Raw genomic sequence first — 23,999 nt, 5'->3', positions numbered from 1 at the left:
CTTCGGTGCTCCCCGGCAGCCCCAGTCCAGTCTCCCAGTTGGTTACTGGGACCCACTGGAGCTGTTCCTGGCACAGGCTCTGGGAGCTGGGCAGAGCTGAAGTGCCTCCCCACACGTGGGGCAGAGTGGGGCAGATGTGGGGGCTGCAGCCCCCTCCCTGCAACCGCCCCCACCCCCACTGCGTGTCCTGGTCATTCCCTGCCCCAGCAGGTGCACCACGCGTGTCCCCATTGCCCCATGCGTTTCTTTGCTTGCCCCCTCCCCTGCGTGTTCCCGTTCCCCGTGTCCCCGCCCCACCACCGCGGCCCCCTCCTCACGTTCCCAAGCGTTGCCCCTTCCCCCCCCTCGCCCCCGGCAGCCGCCTCCCCCCATCCCCATGCATCTCACTCCTCTCCGCGGCAGCCCCCTCCCCACGCGTGTGCCCCCCTCCCCACACCTGTCCCTGCCCGTCCCGTCCGTCGTCTTCTCCCGCCCCCCCCCCCCCCCCCCGGCAGGTCCCTCCCCGCATCCCCACGCGTGCCCCCCCCCCCCCCCCCCCCAGCATCCCCCTCCCCACGCGTGTCCCGGCTCCTCCCGCAGGGGGCCCCCCCGATCGCCGTCGCCCCGGCAACCCGTTCCCGTCGTCCCCCGCGGCTCTCGCGAGATCCCCACCTCGCCCCAAAGGCCCGCCGGGATTGGTAGTCCTGCCCCTGCGACGCGCCCCACCCCGTCGGCGGGCCAATGGGGAGGCGGCGGGGGCGGGAGCCGCCGTTTGAATCCGGGCGGCGGGGGCGGCTGGGCGGCGGGGGCGTGGCCTACCGAGAGGGGGCGTGTCCGAGGGCGGGGCGCGGCCTCGGGCAGGGCGCCGCCATCCCGGGGCTCGGCGGGGTCCGGCTCTGCCGGTCGGTGGGGCCCGGCCGCCCCCTCTATCCCCCCGTCGCCCTCCGCCGCCTCTGGGGCCCGGCCGAGTCGCCCCCGGGACCCGCCGCCATTTGACAGCCCTGCGCCAGGCGCCGTTACCGGAGGAAGAAGCCCGCCGTCGCCGCCGTGCCTCGGTTTCCCGCCTGCCACGTGCCCGCGCCCTCGCCCGCACGACACCCCCGCCCCGGCGCCTCCTCATCGCCTGCGTCCGGTAGGAGCAGCTCCATTCACCGGCTTCAGTGGGCCCGGGGGGCTCAGCCCAACCCCCACCACCCCCGGTGACCCCGCGGGAGGCCGGGCCCCGGGACGTCGCGCCTCTCCCACCCGCAGCAGCACCGCCAGCGCCGTCCTCTCCCCTAAAACCTGGGTGGGGGGACGGGACCCCCGGCCGGAGCACGAGGCTCCCCGGTTCTTTTGGAAATCCCGGATCGGGGGATTGCTCCGAACAAGCCCGGTGGGCGCCGTGCTCGGGGCTCCGGCTCGCCTCGGGCAGCCCGGGCACCTCGGGGACACCTCCCGGGGGTCTCAGGGTGGGGGGCCGCGTCCTGCAGCCCCCCGGGCGGCTTCCCGCGAGCCAGCGGACGTTTCTGCCGCGGTCCCCATCGAACCCGTGGTTGTTGGGGTCGGGATTTGTCCCGAAGCAGCCGGGCCGTGGCTCCCGCCAGGTCAGCAGGTGATTTGGGGTCCTGGCACGCTTCCCTGCCATGCCCCCCGTGGGTCTGTGCTGGCCCCGCCAGCCCTCCCGTCACCCCGCGCCCTGGCAGGGTGCCGGCGGCGAGCCGTACCCCCGGGGTCAGAGGTTGCCCCTTCCCCGTGACCCCGCGGCGGTGACGGCGGCGTGCTGTGCCGTTGCGCCTTTAACGAGCGCGGCCTCGGCGCGGTGACGTGGGGTGGCCCAGGGCCAGGAAGGGGAACCGTCGCCTGCCAGCCCCGCCGAAGAGAAGCCCAACAAGTTTTCTTTTGTGCGTGGCCGCTGGCTCCCCAGCCCTCCTCGGCTGCCAGCGCTCATGGCGGATTAAAACCCGTGCGCCGACGGCGGCCGCCCGCCTCCGGTAAGGCCGTGAACAAAGACTTTATCCCTCTTCCTTGTTTGTTTTCGACAGGGCTGAGGAGGAGGAGGAGGGAGGCGGGGGAGGCAAAGCTCGCCGTCTCCCAGCCCCGCCGCGGCGTGCGGCTCCCCACTGACCCCCCGAGGTGCGACTCCCCGACAGGCGTCGGGACGCGGGCGGCCCGGTTGGGTTCGCCAACATCCGGGAGCTCCGGGGTGGCGGCTGTGTTGTGTGTGTGTGTGTGTCGTCCCCCCCACCGCCACCTCCCCGCGCCTGCTGTGGGCCCGTCCCCAGTGCGGGGGAGCTGCCGTGGGTCGCCCACCCTGCCTGGGCGAGCCGCTGGGTGCTTCCTGCAGCGGACCCCCTGCCCCGGGACGGCTGGGGGGCTGCGGGCACGTCTCTCCAGCAGGTTGGCACGTCGGGAGCGCCGGAGGCGCGGGCTTGCGTAACGCCGTGTTTTGACCGGAGCGGGCGCTGGGGGAAGGTGGCGAAGGACAATGCCGCCGCCGGGGCTCATCCTCCCTCCCGCCGGACCCTTCCCCACTGATGCCCTCCCCCGCAGCTCCCCTCCCTGGGGACGGGGCTGGAAAGCGTTCGCGGTCGCTGCCGTGCTTTGTGCTGATGCGCCGGGCCCCCCGACCGCTTCCCGTCTGCCGTCGCACGGATCCGGGCGAGCGCCGTTTCCCTGCGGAGGGTCATGTTGTTGTCTCCCAGCGAGCATGGCTCGGGGGAAGCCGATGGGGCTGGTGACGAGCCGGGCGGTGACCGGGGCAGGAGCCGGCAGCCCTGCCTGTCCCAGCCTCTTACCGGGTACCGGCACTTTTGCAAACCAGCTCCGGTAAAACCGAGCTCGGCGCTGGCGGGGTGTGCTTGGCAGGATGTGGCCCTCCGTGGTGGGAATCTGCGTTCAGGACTGGCATGCGTGTTTTGCCCGGAGGCATCAGGTGGATTTTTGGGGTGAGGTGCTGGCCTTGGCATGCTGCACCCCCAGTCGTGGGGCTGGAGGAGAGGCTGTGTGCCGCAGCTGTGGGGTAGAGGAGCTGGTTTTTAGCCAAATTGGAGGGAGAACCCGTCGTGCCAAGGATCCCGCGCTTCCCAGCTGAGCTCGTGGAGGGGGCGGGTGCTGTGTGCCCCCCAAAAGCCCCGTGACTGGTGGATGCCGTGTGCCAGGAGCTCCCAGGAACGGCTGCGGGTCCCAGCCCGGCTCCTGGCCCTTCACGGTGTGTGTGTGGCGTCAAGGTGCAATGTGGGACGAGGAACTGAGGAGCACCCTCCCCATCTGGGTGCTTTTTGGCAGGGCCCAACCAGCCCCCGCCTCCGCTCAGGTCTGCTCCCAGCAGCTCCCTTTGCCAGCAGGGTTACCGGGGTGGCACCGGGGACGGCCAGGGTCGCCATGGAGGGACCTGGCAGCGCTCCCGGGGGTGTTGGGGTGGCTCAACCCTGCTCCCACCCTGCATGGTCATGCATGGGGGGGCTCCCCCCACCCCCTTAGCGCCGGGAAGAGGAGCTGGCAGCGCTCCATTGGCTTGGCCACCGCCTCGCTGGGCTTATTTGGGGCCGGGTGACCTTTGCAGGCTCTTTCCAGCCCCCGTGGCAGCATCCCAGCAGCCGGGGATGGTGGCAGCCAGGGCGGTGCGGGGGGACGGGGGATCCCCGCCTCCCGCACCAGCGTTTCAGGGGCGAGTGGCCACACTGCTGGGAGGGAGGCAAAGCAGCTGTGGCAGTGCCACAGTGAGAGCTCAGCCCCTTCCCAGGCACGGCTGGCTCCAGACCCCCACAGCCTGGGTTCCCCCCATTTTCCCTCCCCGTGCCGAGGCCTGGCAGCCCACGCTCTCCGCAGCTCCCGCCGTGCTCTTGGCCGGAGCCGGTTGCAGGTGCCCACGTCCCGCCTGGTTTGGGTGCTTGCTTCCCGCTGGCCCTCGTCCCCGTCTGCTCCCCACGGGCCGTGCCGCTCCATGGTGCCGTGCCACGCTCCACAGCTGCCGTGGCACAGTGCTGGGGGATTTTTTTCCCCCGCTCTTGCCCATCCTGCAGGACCGCTGTGGCTCTTGGCACGGCATCCCTACACACGCTGGATTTTTGTGCTTTGACCCACGCTGTCTCTCTCTAACGTTGCTGCTCGTGTTTTCTAGAGGGAGGCGAATTTTCCTGGGGTGCTGGCGGTCCCAGCAGTGACACCACTGGGCTGCTAGGTCTTTGAATTTCTCTTCAAAGAAAATTTCAGAGGGGTGAGGGGGAGGGACGAGCAGCAGTTTTCCCTTGAGCCTTGTTCCGGGGATCCCGACCTCCTGGGGGGCTGCAGGAGGGGACCCAGCTGCCACTCAGCAGTGCCACTCCCCGCTTGGTGCCTGCTGAAAAGCAGGAGGATGCTGGCACGAAGGGTTGTCTTCCTTCGATGGCTGCAAATGCCTGGCGCTGTGTGCAAGCCATATATTAATGTAATTACTATGTTTGCCCTTAATTGCTTATTTTTTCCCCCCGTTCCTAGGTCCGGGCAGTGACCTGGCAGCCTCGCGAAGATGCCTCTTCACGGCGTGAGAGCCGCGGCTCTCCTCGCTTGGGTAAAGCCTCCCTCTCCTCTGCCGTAGCTTGCTCCGTAGGTGGGACGTGCCGCCGGCACCGGCGGCTCCGTGGGGGCACGATGCGGGGATTGTGGCTGGGGCAGGTCCCGGGGCAGGTCGGTGTTTGCAGCAGAAGCTTTGCTCACCCTTCCTGTTGAGTAACCAGAAATGCCAGAACGGCTTGGTCCGGCCATGGAAACTCCCCAGGAGCCGGAGCCGAGCCTGGAGCGGGCCTGGGAAGCGAGCGGCAGCCGGACTGTAAAGGGGCCATTGCATCTGCCTCGCAAAGCAGTGCAGTGTCTGAGCAAAGCATTGCAGCCTGATAAACGAGACCCGTGCTGGCCTGTCCGGCTGCAGAGCCGTGGCGATCGTGTTCAGCTTTTGCCTGGACAGTGCAGGGGGGATCGGAAGGGCTGGCTTTGCTCTCGTGCCCAGACCAGTCTCGCTTTCCCCGTGCCAGGACCGGGAGGCGGTGGGTGGCACGGCGTGGCATTGCCTTCTGACCACCTCGCCCCATTTCTAGGTGAACAGCACGGGTGTTTGTACCGATCCCCTCGACGACCTGTCACAGCTCCAGGACTGTAGCGTCTTCATCAGGATCATCAACAAAATGTGAGTATGGGGAGCCGGGGCGCGCTCTCCAAACCTCCCGCCTGGCCGAAGGCGGCACTGAGCACGCGCTGGGCTGTCCTGGGATATTCCTCCTCTGGCAGACCTGGTGCCGGATCTCCGGCTCCTTGGTGCAAGGCTCCGGCGAAGCACGGCACCTGCCTAAGCAACGCTTGCCGCCGGGCGTGCTCTGAAACCCGCTGCAGGGAAACACGGGGCTTACGCCTTCGCGGTGCGGCTGCTTCGCACGTAAACCCACCGCGCGCGGGATGAGGAGCCTTTTGGGCTGCACTGCTTGGAAACCTCCGTACGTAGATGATGTACCGAGGCTCTGCCGGTAGCTCAGGCTTGAGACAAACCTGCTGGAGGTGTCTGGGAGAGGGTCTGTGCCCATGCCCACCCCCAGCCCTGCAGGTAGGGGCTGCCCACCACGTGGCCGGGGTCAGCCTTTGGAGCACTGGGCAGAGCTGTTGGGCCCCGCGGAGACACCCAGGTGGGATTTTGGCCGGAGTTTCTGTCGTTTGATGCTTGCTATCGCATCCGGCACTGACGTCTGGGCTCGCTCCTGGCGCTGAAGCGAAGAGCCAAGCGCTGACGCCAGCGGTGCGGGGCCTCCCGGAGCTGCACGGGAGATGCTTTATTTCCATAAATGCTACTTGGGTGGAGAAACGGCCCAGCAAGTTTTCCTGAGCCTCAGCTTTGGGATCCTGAGGAAGCCTTGGGTCTGGAAAGCTTAAAGAGTGACAGCTCCCGCCCCACGAAGCGCTCTTGCTCTCTGGGGACATGAGGCTGCTGCCGAGTATGATACGGGCAGGACGGAGCCTGTGTGCTCTGTCCCGGGACCCGAGGTGCCGGGCAGGGCTGGGAGGAATGCCTGTCAGGAGCCGCGCTCGTGGAGAGCAGCGGCAATCAAAACCTGCAAGCCGTAATGGGCATCGGAGCTAGAACCGAGCACGCTCCGCTCCGGCTGCGCGTTGTTAACGAGCTGGAGAGGCAAACTGGGAGGGCGTGAGGCTGCCACTCGGCGCGGCGTTGCTTTCAAACCCTTCTGGCGGGAGGCTCTGTGGGAGCTTGTCTGCTATAATTACCTCCTGCACGGTGTAACGAGAACCTGCTCGGAGCAGGGATCTGCCTGCGGTGGGTGGGGAGGAAGGAGCCGCCTGCACCGGGGATATATTTAGTCAGAACTGGTTAATCTCCTGGGTCTGTGCTTCAGCTCAGATTAGCCGGGATCACTGGCTGCATGTCCTCGCTAAACAGGCCTGACCGTAGCTTGATAAGTGGGGCGGCAGTGGGGCGGACACGGCGGCAGCCGGCCGAGCTGGGGAGCTCCCGCCGCACCAGGGGATGGGCTGGGAAGTCCGTGAGGAGGAGGCAGTTCTCGCGCCGGCCCCTTCCCCAGCAAAGTCCCTGCTTTTGGTGCCTTGGGAGTAACCACAGGGACCAAAGCAGCACCGGGCCAGCATGGCTGGCGTGGGTTTTAGGCACAAGGTCTCTCTGTTTGAACGGTGGCTGTCGAGGAAGAGTGTGGTCTCGAATAAGAGCTACAAGAGGCAGCTTCAGCCCCCCCTGAAAAACCAGCGTGGGCTCCAGGGCAGTGACCGAGAGGGGAGCGGGGTCTGCACGTCATCAAAACACTGCTTCCCGCAAACGGTGGCGCTTCACAATAACAAGAAAGACTCCGGGCTCCACGCGTTGACCCCTGGCCCCCGCGGTGCCTCCCCGCCGCCGGGGCCGCCGGCGGCTCCTCCTGCCGCGCCGGATGCCAGGGCTGGCAGGCAGAGGAGGAAGCGGCGGAGGCCGGCAGCGCTCCGGCACACGCGCCGGCGGGGGGGCCGGCTGCCCGGCTCCTGCTGCTCGCCAAACGCAGCCATGTTTGTCGGGGCCGCGAGGAGCGTCTGCGCCTGCTCCCGGGCACGGCGTGGTTGGCTTTTGCTTCGCCGCCTGCCCTGGCACGGGGGCGTAGGGCAGATGGGCGCCGCCTTGCCCGAGAGCTGCCCCTCGATCAGTAAGCTCTGCTGGAAAAAAAACCCCAAAACCTAGAAAACCACCGTTCGTTTAATCCCTCAGCAAAGCTTTAACACAACCCGTGCACTCTTCTAGCCACAGGAGCGAGGAGGGGGAGTCTGTGCTGGAGCAGCCGCTGCCGGAGAGGATCTCCTTCATCCGTGGCTTCCTGCAGAGTAAGAGTTGTCCGCCGGTGCCGGGGGGAAGTGGCTGCCCCTGCTCGGTGCCCCCCACCCCTGTGGGGGTCTGGTCTTGTGTCTGCTGGTTCCCCCCTGCCCTAAGAGACCCCCGCGCTGCATCAGCAGCTCCCTGAGGTGCGGGCAGGGCTGCCCTGACGCGCGGCAGCGTACGGGAAGGAAAGCTTCCCCATGGAAATCCTTGGTGCAAAGGAGGTCCAGGGGGTGAAGGGCAGGGTGCCGGTGGCGCTGCTTCGGGGTGGCGTTTCTAGCCTGGTGGCTGGCCTCAAGCTGTTCAAATCCTGCTGGAAAGCCTTTACCCGAGCAGGAGCCCTGGGGGTTTGGAAAATGGGAATTGTCTTGCGCTTTTGCTCAGCCTCTCCTGGAAGGGGAGACACCGTATCCCACCTCATATCCCACCTCATATCCCACCCTCCATAGATGGGACTGGGTTTGTGCTGGGGGTGGAGGAGCAAAAGAGATGCCGAGGGTGAGGTGGGAGGCTGGGACCGAGGGGACAGTTGCCAGGGAGGGGAAAAAAAAAAGCCTGTCATAGTTAAGGGCAGAGGCTGAGCACTGGGGGCTCGGCTCCGGAGCCCAGCACCCCCCTGCATGTGCCCCTTCTCCCTGGGGGTGTGCCATGGTGCCCCCCAGCCCGTCACCTCAGGAGACGGGACGCATGCCCGTGCCCAGTGGCAGGGCCTCCTGCATGACTGGGAATTCGGCTTCACGTTGCAGAGCACTGCAAGCACAAATCAGCCGCGGAGAACCTGGTCCCGGCACAGAGACTCCTGGAGGGAGAGGAGCTGGCGTTGGCCAAGGTAACCGCGGGGCACGCTGTACCCCTAGCCGGCACCGATGGCCGACCTGGGGTCGGTGATGCTTACCTGCCTCGTTTCAGGTGGCTGTGCTGCTCCTGTATCACACCTCCATGAGCTGCAAGAGCCCCGGGGACTGGAATGAGTTTGACTACAAGACCCAGGTAATCCCTTCTGGGTTCTTCCTCCGGCCAGGGGACGCAGGGGGAAGCGGAGGTGCCCTTTGCGGGGTGCTCCGAGACCTGTCCTCCTGCTCTGCCCTTAAAAAGTGGTGCAGGGTGGGTGCTGGGGTGCTCGCCCGTGCATCTGGGCAATCACAGGCTCGTGTCCGTGAGCGTGGGCACCCGCCGGTGCAGGCACGAGCAGGCAGGGAGCTGCCCGCTGCCCCGAGCCCGCTGCGGTCGCTGCCTGGCCGGCACCGCTCTGCCTGCAAACAGCAGCTGCTGCGGCAGAGCTGCTGACCCTGCGGCTCCTCTGACACAGGTTGAGCTGGCGTTGATCCTCAAATTTGTGCTGGACAACGAGGAAAGCCTGAATGAGAACTTGGAGACCTTTCTGCAGAGGAAAGGTGAGCGCCGGGCCCTGGCCGCCTCCGCTGTGGCACCAGCCCGGAGCAAGGGGCCAGGCCTCGTGCAGGCAGAGCAGGCGTCGGGCATGTTGTTCTCCTCGCTGGCACCAATGCGGCACCCTGGTTAGACCGACAGGTTACCGTGTTTGCTGCAGTGATGTCCAAGTGTGGGCAGACACAGTGCAGAACCTTGTGGAGAGCAGCAGTGTGGGATATCACGAGTGCCGAGTGCTGCTGGCATCTTCCTTCACAGCTCCCGTGCCGGCAGCACCATACCGGCCCAGATGACCCTTTTCTAGAGCATTAAAAACTCGGGTTTTTCCCCCCGTTTGTGCTCCTGTAGTTGCCAAGCCGTAAAAGCAGCAACACCATCCAGATCCCCTCACGCCCCAGGACTGAGCACTACAAAAGGGTCCCCTGCGAGCCCTTCCTTAAGAGTAGGGCTGCCTCAGACCTGCCGGGCTCTCCCCGCTCGGCAGCGTCCCAGCCTTTGCGGCACACGCCGCCGGAATGCGCTTTCCCTGGAGGAGCGAGGCGGGTGGGATGCCCACAGCTTCGCGGTGGGAGCGGAGCGCCGGGGCAGGACCACGGAGCTGGCAGGATGGGGACGTAGGGCAGGTTTATGGCTTTCTCGGCTGGGCTGATCCGTCCCTGCTTGAATTTGCGGTTCCTGCGCACCAGAGGTTTCAGCTGCTAAACCCTCCTTTCTGGTATTAACGTGAAGATCACAGCCTGCTTCTCGCTTGTGCTTTGCAGCGCCGCTGCCCCCGTCCAGCGCGAGCAGCAGCAGCTCCGAGGAGCACTCCCCGATGCTCTCCCTCCCGCACAAGCGAGAGGTGCGTTTCCTGGAGCTGCAGAAGATCGCCTCCTCCTCTTCCTCTGGTGCAAACAAGTACGTCCCCAGCCTCTCGGCTGCCGGTGGGGAGCGAGGGGTGGCGGGGAACGGACGGGGCAGCTTCTGGGACCCGGAGATGTAGCCGGGGTGCACGCTGACTTGACAGAGACCCCCTTTTGCTGTGGTGCTGCCCTGTTGCAAACTCCTCCGGCTTGACGTGGGGGTGTACCTTGGGGGAGTGAGGTTGGGCTGTAATTAGCTCCTTTTTAGCGCGGCTCATTTCAGCCTAACGAGCACAGACGCATCCCAGAGCAGCCTGTGGTCCTCTCCTGCCCCGGGTGGGTTTGGGAGGACCAGGCTTGCGTTGCTGCGGGACGTGCTAAGGGAGTTTCTCTCTAGCAAGCCGAGTGCTCATGGCGCGGCTCTGGCTGTGGTGGGAAGGGAGATGGAAGCTTTGCCCTGGGACTGGAGGTGGTTTTGTGTGGGCACGCCAGGCACTTGGAGACTGGCGTTAGTGCAGTCAAGGTGAGGAGAGCGGCCTTTCTGCTCGGGTGACGAGGCCTCAAAGCTATTGCCCTGAACCTGCCTCGGAGATGGGGGAACCACGGTGGGTTTGTGCAAGGAGGGGCTGTGCCCTGCCGTTGGCTCCGGATAACCGAGCTACGCGACGCACCTCTCTGCAGCATGCTCCCCGGCCCTCCGTCCTCGCCCATGGGGGACATCATGCAGACCCCCCAGTTTCAGCTGCGACGGCTGAAGAAGCAGCTGGCTGCGGAGAGAGAGAACCGGGATGAGCTGGAGGTGGAGCTGGCAGAGAATCGCAAGCTTATCACAGAGAAGGGTCAGTCGCTAGCGGGACGTCCTGGGGTGCAGGGAGGGCTCTCCGGGGCTGAGACCTTGTCTGGTTTCTGTGACTTTCTGTTATGGCTTTGACCCCACCGCGGCTGTGGTCACGCACAGTCCATCCTGCCAGACCCCAAGTGAGCAGAGCTCGCGGCTTTGGGGCTTTTCTGCTTTCCAGAGCAGATGGGGCAGCTCGGGGTTTGCTGTGCCTCCCTCTGTGGTGGGCCAAGGGGAGCCTTGCCCGTTAATCTGGACCAAAGCATGAAGCAGAAAGCCCTACTGGTGGGAGCCAAGAGAGCTCCGACGCCGTTGTAACAGCTCTGAGCATCTCTCAGAGGTGGCTGTTTGTGCCCCTGCCAAATGATTTGGAGCAGGCTGGCAGGCGTAGGAGTCTCGCCATCCACATCTAAAACAGTCTCCGCACCGGGGATTTCCCCAGGCGCATGCGGAGACTGCAGGTTCCTTATTCCCTCTCGTGTTCCTTTATATATCCTGGGCAACAAAAGCCATGACTGAAGCAACAGCTGGCTCTTCCGTGTCCTGCTTCCGATGGTTTCTGTGCTCACCAGCTTGGGAGAAGGACAGACATCCTCCACCGTGCCGTTCGGGGGGTTCAGGTGACGTAAAAAGGTGTTAATGGGTTCTTTCTTGCTGCCCTTCCCAGAGGCTCAGATCACCATGATGCAGCAACGGATTGACCGCTTGACTCTGCTGAATGAGAAGCAAGCTGCAGACCAGCTGGAGCCCAAGGAAATGGAGGAGCTGAGGGAGAAGAATGAGAGGTAATCCTCTGGGGCCATCCGCTCCCTCCTGCGAGGCTGGTCCTTGTCACTCCTACATTCTCGGGCTCTGTGTTGTCTGTCTCTTCCCCAGCAATGCACAAAACGGGTGAGAGAAAACCTTCCTGTTGTTCTCTACCCCCTGCTCTGCAGCTGCACCACAGGGAGGAGGTGGCTTCGGCAGTTACAGAATCACAGAAGGGTTTGGGTGGGAAGGGACCTTCAAAAATCACCTAGTCCAACCCCCTGCCATGGGCAGGGACATCTTCAGCTCCATCAGGTCGCTCAGAGCCCGTCCAGCCTCACCTGGGATGTGTCCAGGGATGGGGCATCGACCACCTCTCGGGGCAGCCTGGGCCAGGGTCTCACCACCCGCAGCGTAAAACATTTCTCCCTTCGATCCAGTCTGAATCTCCCCTCCTTTAGTTTAAAGCCATCCCCCCTTGGCCTGTCACAGCAGGCCTTGCTAAAGAGGTCGCCCCCACCCTTCCTACAGCCCCCCTTTAAGCCCTGGGGGGCCGCAATAAGGTCTCCCCGCAGCCTTCTCTTCCCCGGGCTGAACAACCCCAGCTCTCCCAGCCCGGCCTCGCAGCAGAGGGGCTCCAGCCCTCGGAGCATTTCTGTGCCCCCTCTGGCCCCGCTCCAACAGCCCCGTGTCTGTCCCGTGCTGAGGAGCCCCGAGCTGGAGGCGGCGCTGCAGGGGGGTCTCCCAGAGCGGGGCATGGGGGCAGCACCCCCTCCCTCGCCCTGCTGCCCGCGCTGCTGGGGATGCAGCCCCGGGCACGGTTGTGCCAGATGACGTGCTGTACCCAGTGGTCGGGGCGATGGTGGCCCGTACCTGTTTTTATTTACCTCAGGGGCCACTCCCAAACCAGGCAGCTGTTCTGACAGCCGCTCCTTACCCCCAGCTCAGCCCGGCAACAGCCGTCCCTGTTGTGGGAAAAGGGTGTTGCTGCCTGCGTGGGTCTCACCTGCCTCTGGCAGAGCCTGCGTGGCCTTCCCAGCTTCCCCCCTCTGGGACAGGCTCTGTGTCACTGAAAGCTTTCCGCTTTAGTGGAGCTCCCGACCGCAGCCCCTTCCCCAGCTGCCAGCCCTCCAGTTTGATCCCATTTGCTCGGATCTGAACTGGGCTGCGTCACCCACTTGAGTTCTGTCGCCTGCCACGCTGCGGCCCGGTCTTTGCTCTGTCCCTGTGCAGCGATGTGTTTACTTGGGAAGGACGCCCAGCCTCCCCTGGCATGTACCGAGCCTTTTTTGTCCTTTCCCCACTTATTCCACTTTGCGCGGGGGTGGCTGGAGCCCTGCAGCTGCCTCTGCCCTCGGTTCGGAGCGGTCGGGCTCGTGCAAAGCAGAAACATCCCTTATCTCTGCTCTGCTTTGTGACATATTGGGACCCAGTTTAGAGCTGAATTTATGGTAGTTTCTCACCACGGCACAGAGGTACCTCGCTACCACCGTAGTTTCCTCAGCAATACCCAGCAGCATCGGTCTCCGGCGAAGTCCTCGCCTCGCCTTGGGCTTGCACCCCCTGCTTTAACCACCTCCTCTCCCGCAGCCTGATGGTGCGTTTGCACGAGGCTCTCAAGCAGTGCCAGGACCTGAAGACTGAAAAAGGCCAGATGGACCGAAAAATCAACCAGCTCTCCGAGGAGAACGGGGATCTTTCCTTCAAGGTAGGGCACTGTGTCCTCTCTGTGTCCCCACAGCCCAGTTTTTTGTGGTGGGGTGCAGCAGGGAGGATCTGATGGCAGTGCCGGGTGCTGGGCTGCTTATGGCTCTGCCTCTGGTCTTGTGGGACCGTGACCCAGTGACTGACCCTGCTCCAGGCTCCACACCCTGATCCAAAGGGGAACCGTGGTGGGGGAAATAGGGGCTGGGTGGGGTTGTCTGGGTGCGGCACTGCAGGTGCGGACACGAGCACCCAGGACCTGGGATGCCCATGGATGCTGCAGTGCTCAGTGCTCGGCAGAGGGAAGCCGAGCGGAGCCCTGGGCAGTGTGGGCACCCTCTGACCCTCCTCCGGGATGGGGGGGCTTTCCCTCCGCAGCTGCGGGAGATCGCCAGCCACTTGGTCCAGCTGCAGGATGCCCTGAACGAGCTCTCGGAGGAGCACAACGCGGCCCTGGCGCAGTCGCAGGACAAGCAGGGGCAGCTGGAGAGCGAGCTGCATGCTGCCCTGCAGGAGAAGGTGGGGGTGCCCCGGGGTCCCGCCGGGGCGGTGGGTGCCCCCTGCCCCTCTGTACCCAGCCTGGGGGATGCGTGCCGGCCTGCGGCAGTCTCCCGGGGCTGGCGCGTGCCCTGCGGCTGCGGGCAGGGGGCTGTGGGCAGGAGCCTCCCGCCCATCCATGCTAGCACACGGGGAGAGGCTGTGCCACAGCTGGCTCCCATGGGGAGGCTCTCCCTGCTCCCGGGAAGGGTTCCCCGCAGTGGGACAGGCTGCTCTCCTCGCAGCGAGGAGAGAAGCCCTGAGCTGCCGGAAAGCTTGGTGTTGATTAAAGCTGGGTTCCCTCGCCTTGCGCCGTGCTCAGTCCCGCGTCTCTGTCCCCAGAAATGCTCGGAAGAGAAGATCGAGATTCTCCAGGGGAAGATTTCTCTGCTGGAGGACCAGCTGGCCAAGCTGGGGGACTGCAGCGCCCAGGAGAAGGGAGAGGTCATGGGGGACATCCTGAAGGTACGGCTGGGTCCTGAGAGAGCCTCTGGCTCCTGCAGCGAGGGCAGGCAGCGCTTGAGTGGGAAACCCCTCTAGGTGGGGAGAGCAGCGGGTGCTGGGGGGTACGCAGCAAAGCCATGCGGGTCAGAGCTGGCTGCTCGCTGCTGTTGGGTGGGGGTGTGGGGCTGGGCGCTCTAAGTGCCGGATTTGGGAATATCGCTCCCGGGTAGCTGCCGGCTCCCCCAGCCTCCCGTAGCGTGGAGTGGTCGTGGAGGGAGAGCACGGTGAGAAAAGGCATTTGGTTCGAGAGAGCAGAGCAGCACGAGGTGGAGGGGAAAGTGGGGTGTGCTGGGGGTGCCGGGATGCAGCACGTGGGTCTCCAGTGAAGGTGTTGGGTGCAGCTTGAGTAATGCCTGGGGGTGTGTTTTGTTCCCCCCCTCCTCTTCTCTCTGCCAGCTGGAGGAGCTGAAGCAGGAGGTGTCCAGCCTCGCCGCTAAAGGGGCTGAGCTCCAGGCCACCGTCCTGCGGCTGGAGGAGGAGAAGCAGCTGCGGGAGGCAGCCCTGCAGTCCGAGCGCGGCCGCTTCGAGGAGGAGAAGCAGCAGATGGGCAGCCTCGTCGCCAACCTCCAGAGCTCCCTCTCCGAGAGCCACCGGGCCAGGGAGAGGCTGGAGCAGGACCTGCGGGCACAGGAGGCCGAGGCAGAGGGGGAGGCTGGGCGGCTGGCTGCCCTCAATGCCCAGCACGAGAAAACCCTACGGGAGAGGGACTCTGCCCTGCAGCAGCTCCAGCACCTGCGGGAGGCCAACGCGTCCCTGAGCAGCCAGCTGCAGGCCATGGCGCAGGCCCAGGATGCCAGCCAGGCCGCCTCGGCGGCGGAGAAGGCTGAGCTGAGCCGCAAGGTTGGCGATCTGGAAGCCAGGATCCTCGAGCTCGGCGCCCAGCGGCAGCAGGGAACGATGGAGGGGCTGAAAGCCCAGCTGCGGGAGCTGGAGGCCAGGCTGAAGGAAAGCCAGCAGAGGCTGGCTGAGAGGGAGAGGCTGGCCTGGGAGAACACCCGCCTGCAGGAGCGGCTGCTCTTCTTGGAGGAATCCCTGCGGAACACCGAGGGCATCCTGGAGGATGAGAAGAGGCGGGCGGCCGAGAGCCTGGAGGGCAGCCTGGCCAGGATCGCCGAGCTGGAGGCAGAGAGGCAGCAGCTGGCGCAGGGCCGGGAGCCGGCCCCGCAGCAGCAGGGCGAGGAGCCGGCCAAGTGCTGGGCACCGGAGGAGAGCCGGGAGAAGCCGATGGGAGCCTCCCCTGCGGCCCGAGGGGAGGAAGGAGGGCGCGGGCGGCTGGAGGAGGAGATGCGGGCGCTGAGCCGGGAGCACGGCTGGGCCTGCCAGCAGCTGCAGGCCGAGCAGGAGAAGGTGGCCGCGCTGGAGGCCCGCGTGGAGCGCCTCGCTGCCGAGCACCAGGAGAGGCTGGCCGCCCTCCAGGCCGACCTGTCCAGCGCCGGGGCGCAAGTGAAGGAGAAGGAGGGCGAGGAGCAGAAGCTGAGGGCTGAGGTCTCCTCCCTGCGGGAGAAGATGGCTGTCGCGGAGCAAGCCGCAGCCCAGCGCGCGGCCGGGCTGGAGGCGGATGCCCGGAGAGCCGCTGAGGCGCTGGAGGGGGTCTCCCAGCAGCTCTCCCAGGAGAAGCTCAAATCCAAGGAGCTGGAAGCTGCCGTGGAGCGGCTGCGGAGTGCAGAGACTGAGCTCTCCCGGGCGGCCGCCACCAGCAGGCAGCGGGAGCTGGAGGTGGAGGCGGAGGTGAAGAAGCTGTCTGGGGAGGTGACCCTGCTGCGTGCCAGGCTGGAGGAGACCCTGCGGGAGCACCGGCAGGACCTGGCATGCCGGGAGGAGGAAGCTGAACGCTTGCGACAGGAGGTGGAACGCGCCAAGGCGGATTGTGCCGCCGAGCGAGCCTGCAAGGCAGAGCTGGAAGCGCAGCTGCAAAACTCCCTCAATGAGCAGCGGGTGGAGCGGTCGGTGCACCGGGAGGAGCTGGCCCGGTCCCAGGGGCTGATGGAGGAGAAGGAAGGGGAGCTGGAGGAGCTCCGCCGGAAAAATGCCTCGTGGGGCGAGGAGCTGAGGGACCTGCAGAAGATGGTGAGCAAGCTGAAAGGAGAGCTTGCCTTGGCGGAGGCAGCCAAGGAGCGGGCGCCCAAGGCGGACAGTGAGCTGCAGGGCTTCTCGGAGGCCGCCCGGGACAGGGATGTGGAGGGGGACAGCATCAAGGCCACCTGCTCGAAGGAGGTGTCCCTCGAAAGCTCGGAGGAGAAGACCCGCCACAGGGAGCAGGAGTCCGGCTCAAGCCAAGACCTTTACCAGGAGAAGCTGAAGGAGAGCCAGGCGCTTCGTTTGCAAGTGGAGGAGCTGGAGCAGAAGTGCAGGGAGCAGCAGGAGGCTATGGCTGCCCTCGAGCGAGCGGCAGCCAAGGCAGCGGTAGCGGAGCAAGCGGAGCTGGAGGCCTCGAGGAGGGAAGTGGCCCAGCAGAAGGAGAAGGCGTCGGAGCTGCAGAAGCTGTTGGAGGCCTCGAGGTCGGTGCAGGCTCTGCACGACAGCACCGTGGAGGCTCTGCAGAAGGAGCTGCAGGAGAAGGGCAGGGAGCTGATCCAGAGCAAAACCGCCATCGCCACCGCCGAGAAGGAGCTGGCGTCCCTCCGCTCCGTGGCACAGGAGAAGGGCCGGTCGGAGGAGAGCTGGAAGGAGCAAGTGTCCCAGTGCCTCCAGGAGATGGAGAGGAAGAACAGCCTGATTGGCAGCCTGGAGCACGAGGTCTCCATCCTCCATCGGCAGGTGACGGAGAAGGAGGGAGAAAGCAAGGAGCTGAAACGCCTGATCGTTGCTGAGTCAGAGAAGAGCAAGAAGCTGGAGGAGAGGCTGCGGGTGCTGCAGACGGAGATGGCCACCGCTGCCTCCCGGGCGGCTGAGAGATGCTCGCTGATGAAGGTGGAGGTGCAGCGGTGCCAGGAGGAGATGGAGAAGCAGCGGTTGGCCATCGAGTCCCTGAAGAGAGACCGTCACTGCCAGAGTGAGCGGGAGGACGAGCTGCGCCAGGAGGTGAAGGTCTGCCAGGACAAGTGCCTCCAGAAGGAGCAGCTCCTCGCCGCCCTGCAGCAGGAGCTCGGCAGCGCCCAGGCGCTCGCCGGGGAGCTGCCGGCGCTGAAGCACCTTTGCCAGCAGCTGCAGGCCGAGCGCGCCTCTCTGGAGAGCCAGCACCGCCAGGACGCGGAGCAGAGGGCGAAAGCCCTGGCCGCTCTGCAAGCGGAGCTGGCGCGGGCCAAGCTGGAGGCGGCCGAGGCGCCCTCCCTGCGGGAGCGGTCGGCAGAGCAGGATCGGGCCATCCAGCGGCTGCAGGCGGAGGTGGCGGAGCAGGCGGCGCGGCTGGCGGGGCTGCAGCAGGCCAACGCTCGGCTGGCCGAGGAGAACCGGGGGCTCGGCGAGAGCCGGAGCCGCGGGCAGCAGCGGCTCGAGGCGGAGCTGGGCCAGGCCAGGGAGCGGCACACACGGGAGCTGGAGCGGCTGCGGTCGGCGTCGGAGGAGCTCGTGGCCAGCAGCCGGCAGGAGGCCGAGGAGGCGGCGCAGAAGCTGGAAGCGATGACTAACGAGTATGAGAGCAGCAAGGCAGTGGCGCTGGAGGAGAGGAGGAAGCTGCTGGAGGAGAGGCAGAGGCTGACGGCTCAGGTAGGGGCTCCTGTGGCCTCCTGGACGGGCAGGCTGCGGGGCGGAGGGAGACCCCCGGGAAAAGGGATGTATTTGGTCTCCTGCACCCCTGAATCCTCCTGTCCTCCCGCTCAGCCCGGGAGCTGGGGGTCTGGGACACGCTCCCTGAGCGATACTCGGGTGTGAAAGGGACGGGCGCTCCCAGGGAAGGCAGCCCAGTCTGCGCCGGCGCGTGTTCACCTCTGCCTTTTGTGCTTGCAGGTGGAGCAGCTGGAGTTACTTCGGAAAGAACAAGCTAAGCAGGTAACGCACGCAAAGTGTCGGCTGCTTAAACGGTGACGGTGCACGGCCCTAGCTGCTGCCGCTTCCCACCGGGGACACCCTCTCCTCTCAGGAACTGTGTGCAGTGGGGACCAGGTCTCTGGGCTCGCACCTAAGTCCCCCAGTGAGTAGGAACTGGGGCCCAAACCTGCCGCCTGCCCGATCACGGTGCTGCCGGCGGCTCGGCACAGCTCCTCGCTCTCGCCTTCCCAGCGCAGCCGTGGGGCTCTCAGCACCCAGGGCTCCTTGACACAGGACCGTTGCTCCTGTGATACCTCGTCCTCAGAAGGGATTTAGGGGGAGCTGGGATACCCCATTCTTTCTATTCATCCCTTTTCCCACCCTGAGATTCAGTCCCTCACCCAGCTGGCAGGAACAGCTGGTGCTGGGAGGAGGGGGCTGCACTCCCAGAAAGCACGATCCAGATGTGGCCAGAGGTGGGATGCTTTACAGCAGCATCCATCTCAGCGATGGTGTTGGTTAGGGCTTGGGAAACAATGCTGGAAAAGCCCCATTTCCCTGCCTGGCTCAGTTTGCCCCTGCAGCCACAGCCTGAGCTGCCCAGGGACCCCGCAGAGGCCTCGTGGCTGTGGCTGGGGGGCTGGGGGCTCCCCAAGCATCCCCCAGAGCAGGGAGAGCCCAGCTGATCCAGGCAGGAGCTTGCAGCAGCCAGGATCTGGTGGCCGTCTCCCCTTGCCGAGAGTGCCGGCCGACCCGTGGGACCGCGGCTCACAGGCACCCAGGCAGTGAAGGATTTCTGAGCCGCCCGCCCGTGCCTGGGGTCCCGCTGTGGCCGGGGGCCTCGCATGGTTCCTCGGCCCTTCCATGGTCATATCCCGTGTGCATGTTGGGCAAGCTTCAGGCAGCCACCCTCCATTCCCGGACCGCAGGAGCACCCTTTGGGGTGGGATGCCTCCTCTCCCGAGTGGGTGCGGGCCCCTTCGAGCTGCGTGGTTTGAGATTTGGCACAGAGGAGGGATGCTGGCAGGAGCGGAGGGACGTGCTCCTCCACGGGAGGGTTGTAGGTGGGAGTTTTGTGCCCAGAGCTGGTCTAACCAAGCCATGCTCTTCCAGGCAGAGGAGCTGAATAAAAAGCTGACCCAGCATGAGAAGGCCACCCGAACCCAGCAGCAGCGAGTTAAGGTAAACAGACCAAAAACCTGGGGGCTGAGCCAGGCTGAACCCTCAGTCAGCCCTGGTGCTGTTGGTGGCCGCCCTCTGAGGGGCACGGGGGGCTCAGCTGAGCTGGGCAGGGGTGCAGGGTGCCTCTGAGCTGGTCTCTCTCCTGCCTGCAGGTGCTGGAAGGGGAGCTGCAGGCAGAGGCCACCCGCCAGCAGGAGAAGGTGGCAGAGCTGCAGGCGCAGCTCGCCCAGAAGGAGCAGGCAGCCGAGCACTACAAAGGCCAGGTAGGCCAGGGGCTGGCACGGCCCCACCGTCCCCGTCCCCTGGGCAGTGCGCCATGGGACAGCTTGATGGGTTTTCTGTCCTTGGCATCCTAGATGGAGAAGGCAAAAACTTACTACGACGCAAAGAAGCAGCAGAACCAGGACCTGGCAGAGAAGCTGAAGGCCATGGAGCAGCTGCAGAAAGAGAACGCGGAGCTCCGGACCGAGTCGGAGAGGTTGGCCAAGGAGCTGCAGCAGAGCGTCCTGCAGGCCAAGGAGTCGGAGCTGAGCTGCAGGAACCTCACCAGCCAGGTCCACAGCCTGGAGGCTCAGGTGGGCACGGTGCAGCAGGGCTTCACCCTCCTCCTCCTCGCCTCCGCTGCCAGCTCGCTTGGAGAAGATCCATCCCTCCCTGCTTCCCATCCAGGTGGAGTTTGCCAATCGGCAGCTAAGGGAGCTCGGCAAGTTCCAGGTGGCGACGGACACGCTGAAGGGCCGGGAGACTTTCCGCCAGAACCCCGCCGATCTCAGCGCCGACAGCCTCGACCTCAGCCTTGATGAAGCGCAACCGCTCAACTCCACCAGGTACCGGCACGCCGTGGCTCAGCGGAGCCTGTCCTGCCACCGGCGTCGCAAAAACCAGGTGTCCCCCATCCTCCCTGTTCCCTGACGGCCCGGTAAGCCCGTCAGCGCTGCCCTTGTGCCGTCTCTGCAGGAAGGCTGGCCGCTCGCGGTCGGAGACCTCAACAGTGCCGCCAGACAGCAAAGAGTCATTGGGGTCCCAGCGGCTCCCCCACAAGGTGGAATCCTTGGAGAGCCTCTACTTCACCCCCATCCCCAGCCGCACGCGGTCCCAGCTGGAGAGCAGCGCCAGCTCCCTGGGCGACCTCTCGCTCGACTCCGGGTGCAAGACCCGCTCGGCCCGGCGCCTTACCACCATCAACATCACCATGACCAAAGTGAGCGGTCCCTGGGCGTGGGGTGGGGGGGGGACCCATGGGGCAGGATCTTCGTGCTGAGGATGGGGACACAGGGACAGGGATGGCGTGGGGGAACTCACTTCCATTGCTCCCACAGTTGGCAGGGGCTGCAGCCATCGCCCGGCCGTCCCGAGGAAGCCCAAGCTGCTGTGGGGCTGTTTGTGCTCCCAAACCCTGCACCGAGCTCCCCCCAACGTGTCCGGGGGATCTTCTGCCCTTTAGAAGCCATGGCCTGTGGGCAGCGGGGGAGGATGAAGGGCGGTAGCAAGGGGCCTGGGAGGTGCAGCCTTTTATTTGCTTCCTCAGCTCCTCTTCGCCTCTCGCCCCACGGGATGGAAGCCACAGCGCACAGCACCCCGTGGGCCATTCCAGCCCCTCCCGAGGGCTGCCCTGGGATGGGCTAGGGGTTTGATACCTGGGTGGGGGGTACCCCCGGTACCCACACAGGCTGGGGGATGGAGGGCAGCCCTGTGGAGAAGGGCTTGGGGGTGCTGGGGGTGAAAAGCTGGACACGAGCCGGCAATGTGCGCTTGCAGCCCAGACCCCCACCCGTGCCCTGGGCTGCATCCCCAGCAGCGCGGGCAGCAGGGCGAGGGAGGGGGTGCTGCCCCCCTGCCCCGCTCTGGGAGACCCCCCTGCAGCGCCGCCTCCAGCTCGGGGCTCCTCAGCACGGGACAGACACGGGGCTGTTGGAGCGGGGCCAGAGGGGGCACAGAAATGCTCCGGGGGCTGGAGCCCCTCTGCTGCGAGGCCGGGCTGGGAGAGCTGGGGTTGTTCAGCCCAGGGAAGAGAAGGCTGCGGGGAGACCTTATTGCGGCCCCCCAGGGCTTAAAGGGGGGCTGTAGGAAGGGTGGGGGCGACCTCTTTAGCAAGGCCTGCTGTGACAGGCCAAGGGGGGATGGCTTTAAACTAAAGGAGGGGAGATTCAGACTGGATCGAAGGGAGAAATGTTTTACGCTGCGGGTGGTGAGACCCTGGCCCAGGCTGCCCCGAGAGGTGGTCGATGCCCCATCCCTGGACACATCCCAGGTGAGGCTGGACGGGGCTCTGAGCGACCTGATCGAGTTGGGGATGTCCCTGCCCATGGCAGGGGGCTGGACTGGGTGATCTCTAAGGTCCCTTCCCACCCAAACCCTTCACTGATCTCTGACTTTCCCCCTCCCAGAAACAGGCCAAGACCGAGGAACCGGACAGCACCGATGCCTCCTTCTGCAGCATCCCGGTGGCTCAGCCCCCGAATGCCGCCCCGGGCAAGGGCCGGCTGCGCTCGGCCGCCTCCACCCGCTCCCTCACCAGCTTCCCCTCCCAGGAGTCCCTCGTCAAGCTGGAAACGTCCTCCCCGCAGGAGACCTCCAGCAATTCGGCGCTGCTGGGCCTCCCTGGCTACCGGCCGGTCACGCGCAGCTCCCTGAGGCTCTTGCAGGGGAGCAGCAGCAGCTCCAGCCTGGGTGCGTGTGGGCAGGGTGGGCAGCTGGATGGGGGGGCTCTGCCCTGGCTTGGGGTGCGGGGGGCTTGCTTCTTGCCTGGGTCCATCGTCCCCCTCCTTCAGCCCTCTCTGCCTTGGGTTTAGGCCGGAGCAGCGTCTACCTGGGCACGTGCCAGGACGAGCCGGAGCAGCTGGATGACTGGAACCGAATTGCGGAGCTGCAGCAGCGTAACCAGGCCTGCCCTCCCCACCTAAAGACCTGCTACCCCCTGGAGAGCCGGGTAAGGGGGGGGCGTGGGGTGAGTGGGATACCCCATCCCAGCACTGGGGTTTGACCTCCCCAGGGAGGGGGTGCAGGGGACGCCGAGCTGGGGAGCTTTGGCCGCCCCTCAGCAATGCCTCTGCGCCGCCACCCCAGCCCTCCAACTCCCTGGGGACCATCACGGACGAGGAGATGAAGACGGGCGACCCAAAGGAGACGCTGCGGCGTGCCAGCATGCAGCCCTCGCAGATCTTGGCCGGCCCGGCCGCCCGGCGCAGCACCCTGGGCACGGCCTGGGCCGGTGGCATCACCACCCGGCAGCAACGCAAGCGCCTTTCGGATGAATCCCACCAGGGCCCTGACACCCCCGAGGTGAGCCGAGCCCCTCCTGCCTGCCACAAGCACCCCGGCAGGTGCCCGCCTTCCCCAGGCTGGGGACAAGGGGACACGAGGGCTGCTGGATGGCTGCAGATGTTCTCCAGATGTTGAGGCAGCTGCTGAGGCCCTGGGAACAGCTCCTCCGGGGGGCCACACCAGCAGCGGGACCCTGGGGGTTGGGGCATCCCAGGGGTAGAGCTGGCAGGAGGCACCTCGAGCAGTGAAGGGCTGAGCCTTCTGCCTTCCCCCTGCAATGCCCCAGGCTCCCCTGCAGCCCCCTTGGTTCCTCCGCAGCCCCTCGCTTCCCCTCCTTGCCACCAGCTCCACATGGCCCCAGGGCTCTTGTTCCCCAGATAATGGTCCCGGCTTGTCCCCTTTTCCAGTCCAAGAAGCCGACCAGCTGCTTCCCACGTCCCCAGACCCCCCGGGACCGCAGCGAGCGGCGCAGCTCCCAGGTCAGCCAGCGGAGTGAACAGCAGCCCCCCGGCAAGCAGGTGAGCCGCAGGGCCTGGAGCAGAGCTCCAGAGAGCAAAGAGAGGGGTCGGGAGCCCCCCTGTCCTGCCCTGCCCCAAGCTCACGGTCCTGCGTCCTCCTTTGCAGGCCCAGAGGCGCCAGTCGATGGCATTCAGCATCCTCAACACCCCGAAAAAGCTGGGAAACAGTCTCCTGCGCCGGGCGGCCAGCCGGAAAAACACCCCCAAGAACTCCCCCCGCGGCAGCACCCGCCGCTCGCCCCGCATCGCCACAGCCAAGTCCCCCAAGGGCAAGGTAGGCACCACGAGCACCCTGTGGCAGGCTCCCAAGCCCCCCCGTGGCACCTGTGGCAGGCTTCTGAGCCCCCCAAGGTGCCAGGGGGACATGAGGGTGCCCCGAACCCCTGCCCCAGGCTCACAGTGGCAGTGGGGGAGGACACCAGGTCCTGCTGTGCCATGGCAGCAGCGGGTCGCAGCGTGGGCGCGGCTGCCTCCAGGGCTGTGCTCGTGGGTTGGTCACAGTCACTAACATCCCCTCCCTGCTCTGTCCCTTCCAGGCCAGTCGCAGAGCGCTCAAGGACACGAAATTCTGAGGTTTCCCCAGCCGAGCTGCACCCTGCCTGGGGTGGGAGAGCGTCCCCCATGCTGTCCCAGCCCCAGCCTGTGCCCCCTCACCTCCCCCTGCCCCCCAGTGCTGTGGGCACATCCCCAGGGCCAGCAGCACTGGTGGGGGGGATAGGTGGGGCCACCTTCCCCGTGTGACACCGCCCCAGGGCCGCGTGGGTCTCCCCTGAGCAAGGCAGGGCCCCGGCCCCCTTCCTGCTCCACACCCAGCATGGCCCCCTGCACCCACCTGGGGCTCAGCCCAGGGCCAGGGGGCTGCACAGGGAGGGGGGTGTTCCCCCAGGGGGCCAGAAACACCCGTGGGTGCAGGGGCTGGGGCTGAGCCCTCCCCCAGGGGACCCTGCACCCCCAGGGCTGGTGGTGGGGATGCAGCTCCCTGGGGAGGGGGACGCAGGCAGGAGGGAGCATCCCCAGGGCCACCAGCCGCATCCCTGGGGCTGGGGGGTACAGGGAGGGCAGTGACTGACACCCCCTACCTGCACTCACAGCCCCAGGCAGGACCCCCAGCTCCCCCTTGTGCCCTCCTGGTGCTCCCGGGGGGGGGGGCAAGGTGGCATTTTTAAAGTGTTTCTACTTGTAAATAAATTGTATTTTTTTTCCTTGCTCTGGGTGTCCCGGCTTGTTCCTCCCACGAGCAGTTTCTGTGCCCACGGTGGGGAATGTGCCACTGC

The 23,999-nt window shown here is 66.0% G+C and overlaps 1 protein-coding gene across 3 annotated transcripts; it reads left to right on the top strand.

Annotated features, from left to right (window-relative positions):
- Positions 1-838: 838 nt before the first annotated feature.
- Positions 839-23,932, top strand: NUMA1 (nuclear mitotic apparatus protein 1). 3 transcript variants are annotated; one of them, XM_075101971.1, is made up of 26 exons: positions 839-1,111; positions 4,438-4,510; positions 5,034-5,122; positions 7,223-7,302; positions 8,041-8,123; positions 8,204-8,284; positions 8,604-8,688; positions 9,445-9,580; positions 10,207-10,364; positions 11,031-11,148; positions 12,701-12,818; positions 13,193-13,333; positions 13,694-13,816; positions 14,252-17,500; positions 17,741-17,782; positions 18,875-18,943; positions 19,096-19,206; positions 19,300-19,518; positions 19,613-19,770; positions 19,901-20,144; positions 21,331-21,613; positions 21,736-21,872; positions 22,010-22,225; positions 22,615-22,725; positions 22,832-22,999; positions 23,262-23,932. In XM_075101971.1, the coding sequence occupies exons 2-26, from the start codon at positions 4,469-4,471 to the stop codon at positions 23,295-23,297; spliced, it is 6,297 nt and encodes a 2,098-aa protein (XP_074958072.1). In that variant the 5' UTR covers positions 839-1,111; positions 4,438-4,468; the 3' UTR covers positions 23,298-23,932. The 3 variants fall into 3 exon arrangements, with proteins under 3 accessions (XP_074958072.1, XP_074957983.1, XP_074958158.1); XM_075101882.1 differs by lacking the exon at positions 839-1,111 and adding an exon at positions 1,776-1,952; XM_075102057.1 differs by lacking the exons at positions 839-1,111; positions 4,438-4,510; positions 5,034-5,122; ... (3 more) ...; positions 8,604-8,688; positions 9,445-9,580 and adding an exon at positions 9,954-10,048.
- The last annotated feature ends 67 nt before the right edge of the window (positions 23,933-23,999 follow it).

The sequence above is a fragment of the Phalacrocorax aristotelis genome, chromosome 1 (assembly GCF_949628215.1).
Source record: "Phalacrocorax aristotelis chromosome 1, bGulAri2.1, whole genome shotgun sequence".
Classification (NCBI taxonomy): Eukaryota; Metazoa; Chordata; class Aves; order Suliformes; family Phalacrocoracidae; genus Phalacrocorax; species Phalacrocorax aristotelis.
The sequence above is the reverse complement of the archived record's forward strand: the minus strand, read 5'-3'. Positions and strand labels throughout refer to the sequence as shown.

Bases quoted from the DNA above. Each gene is read 5' to 3' on its own strand.
- NUMA1 (XM_075101971.1), top strand. From the start codon at position 4,469: ATGCCTCTTCACGGCGTGAGAGCCGCGGCTCTCCTCGCTTGG. The intron at 4,511-5,033 runs GTAAAGCCTCCC...CCCCATTTCTAG, and splicing joins CCGCGGCTCTCCTCGCTTGG to GTGAACAGCACGGGTGTTTG. The intron at 23,000-23,261 runs GTAGGCACCACG...TGTCCCTTCCAG, and splicing joins CCAAGTCCCCCAAGGGCAAG to GCCAGTCGCAGAGCGCTCAA.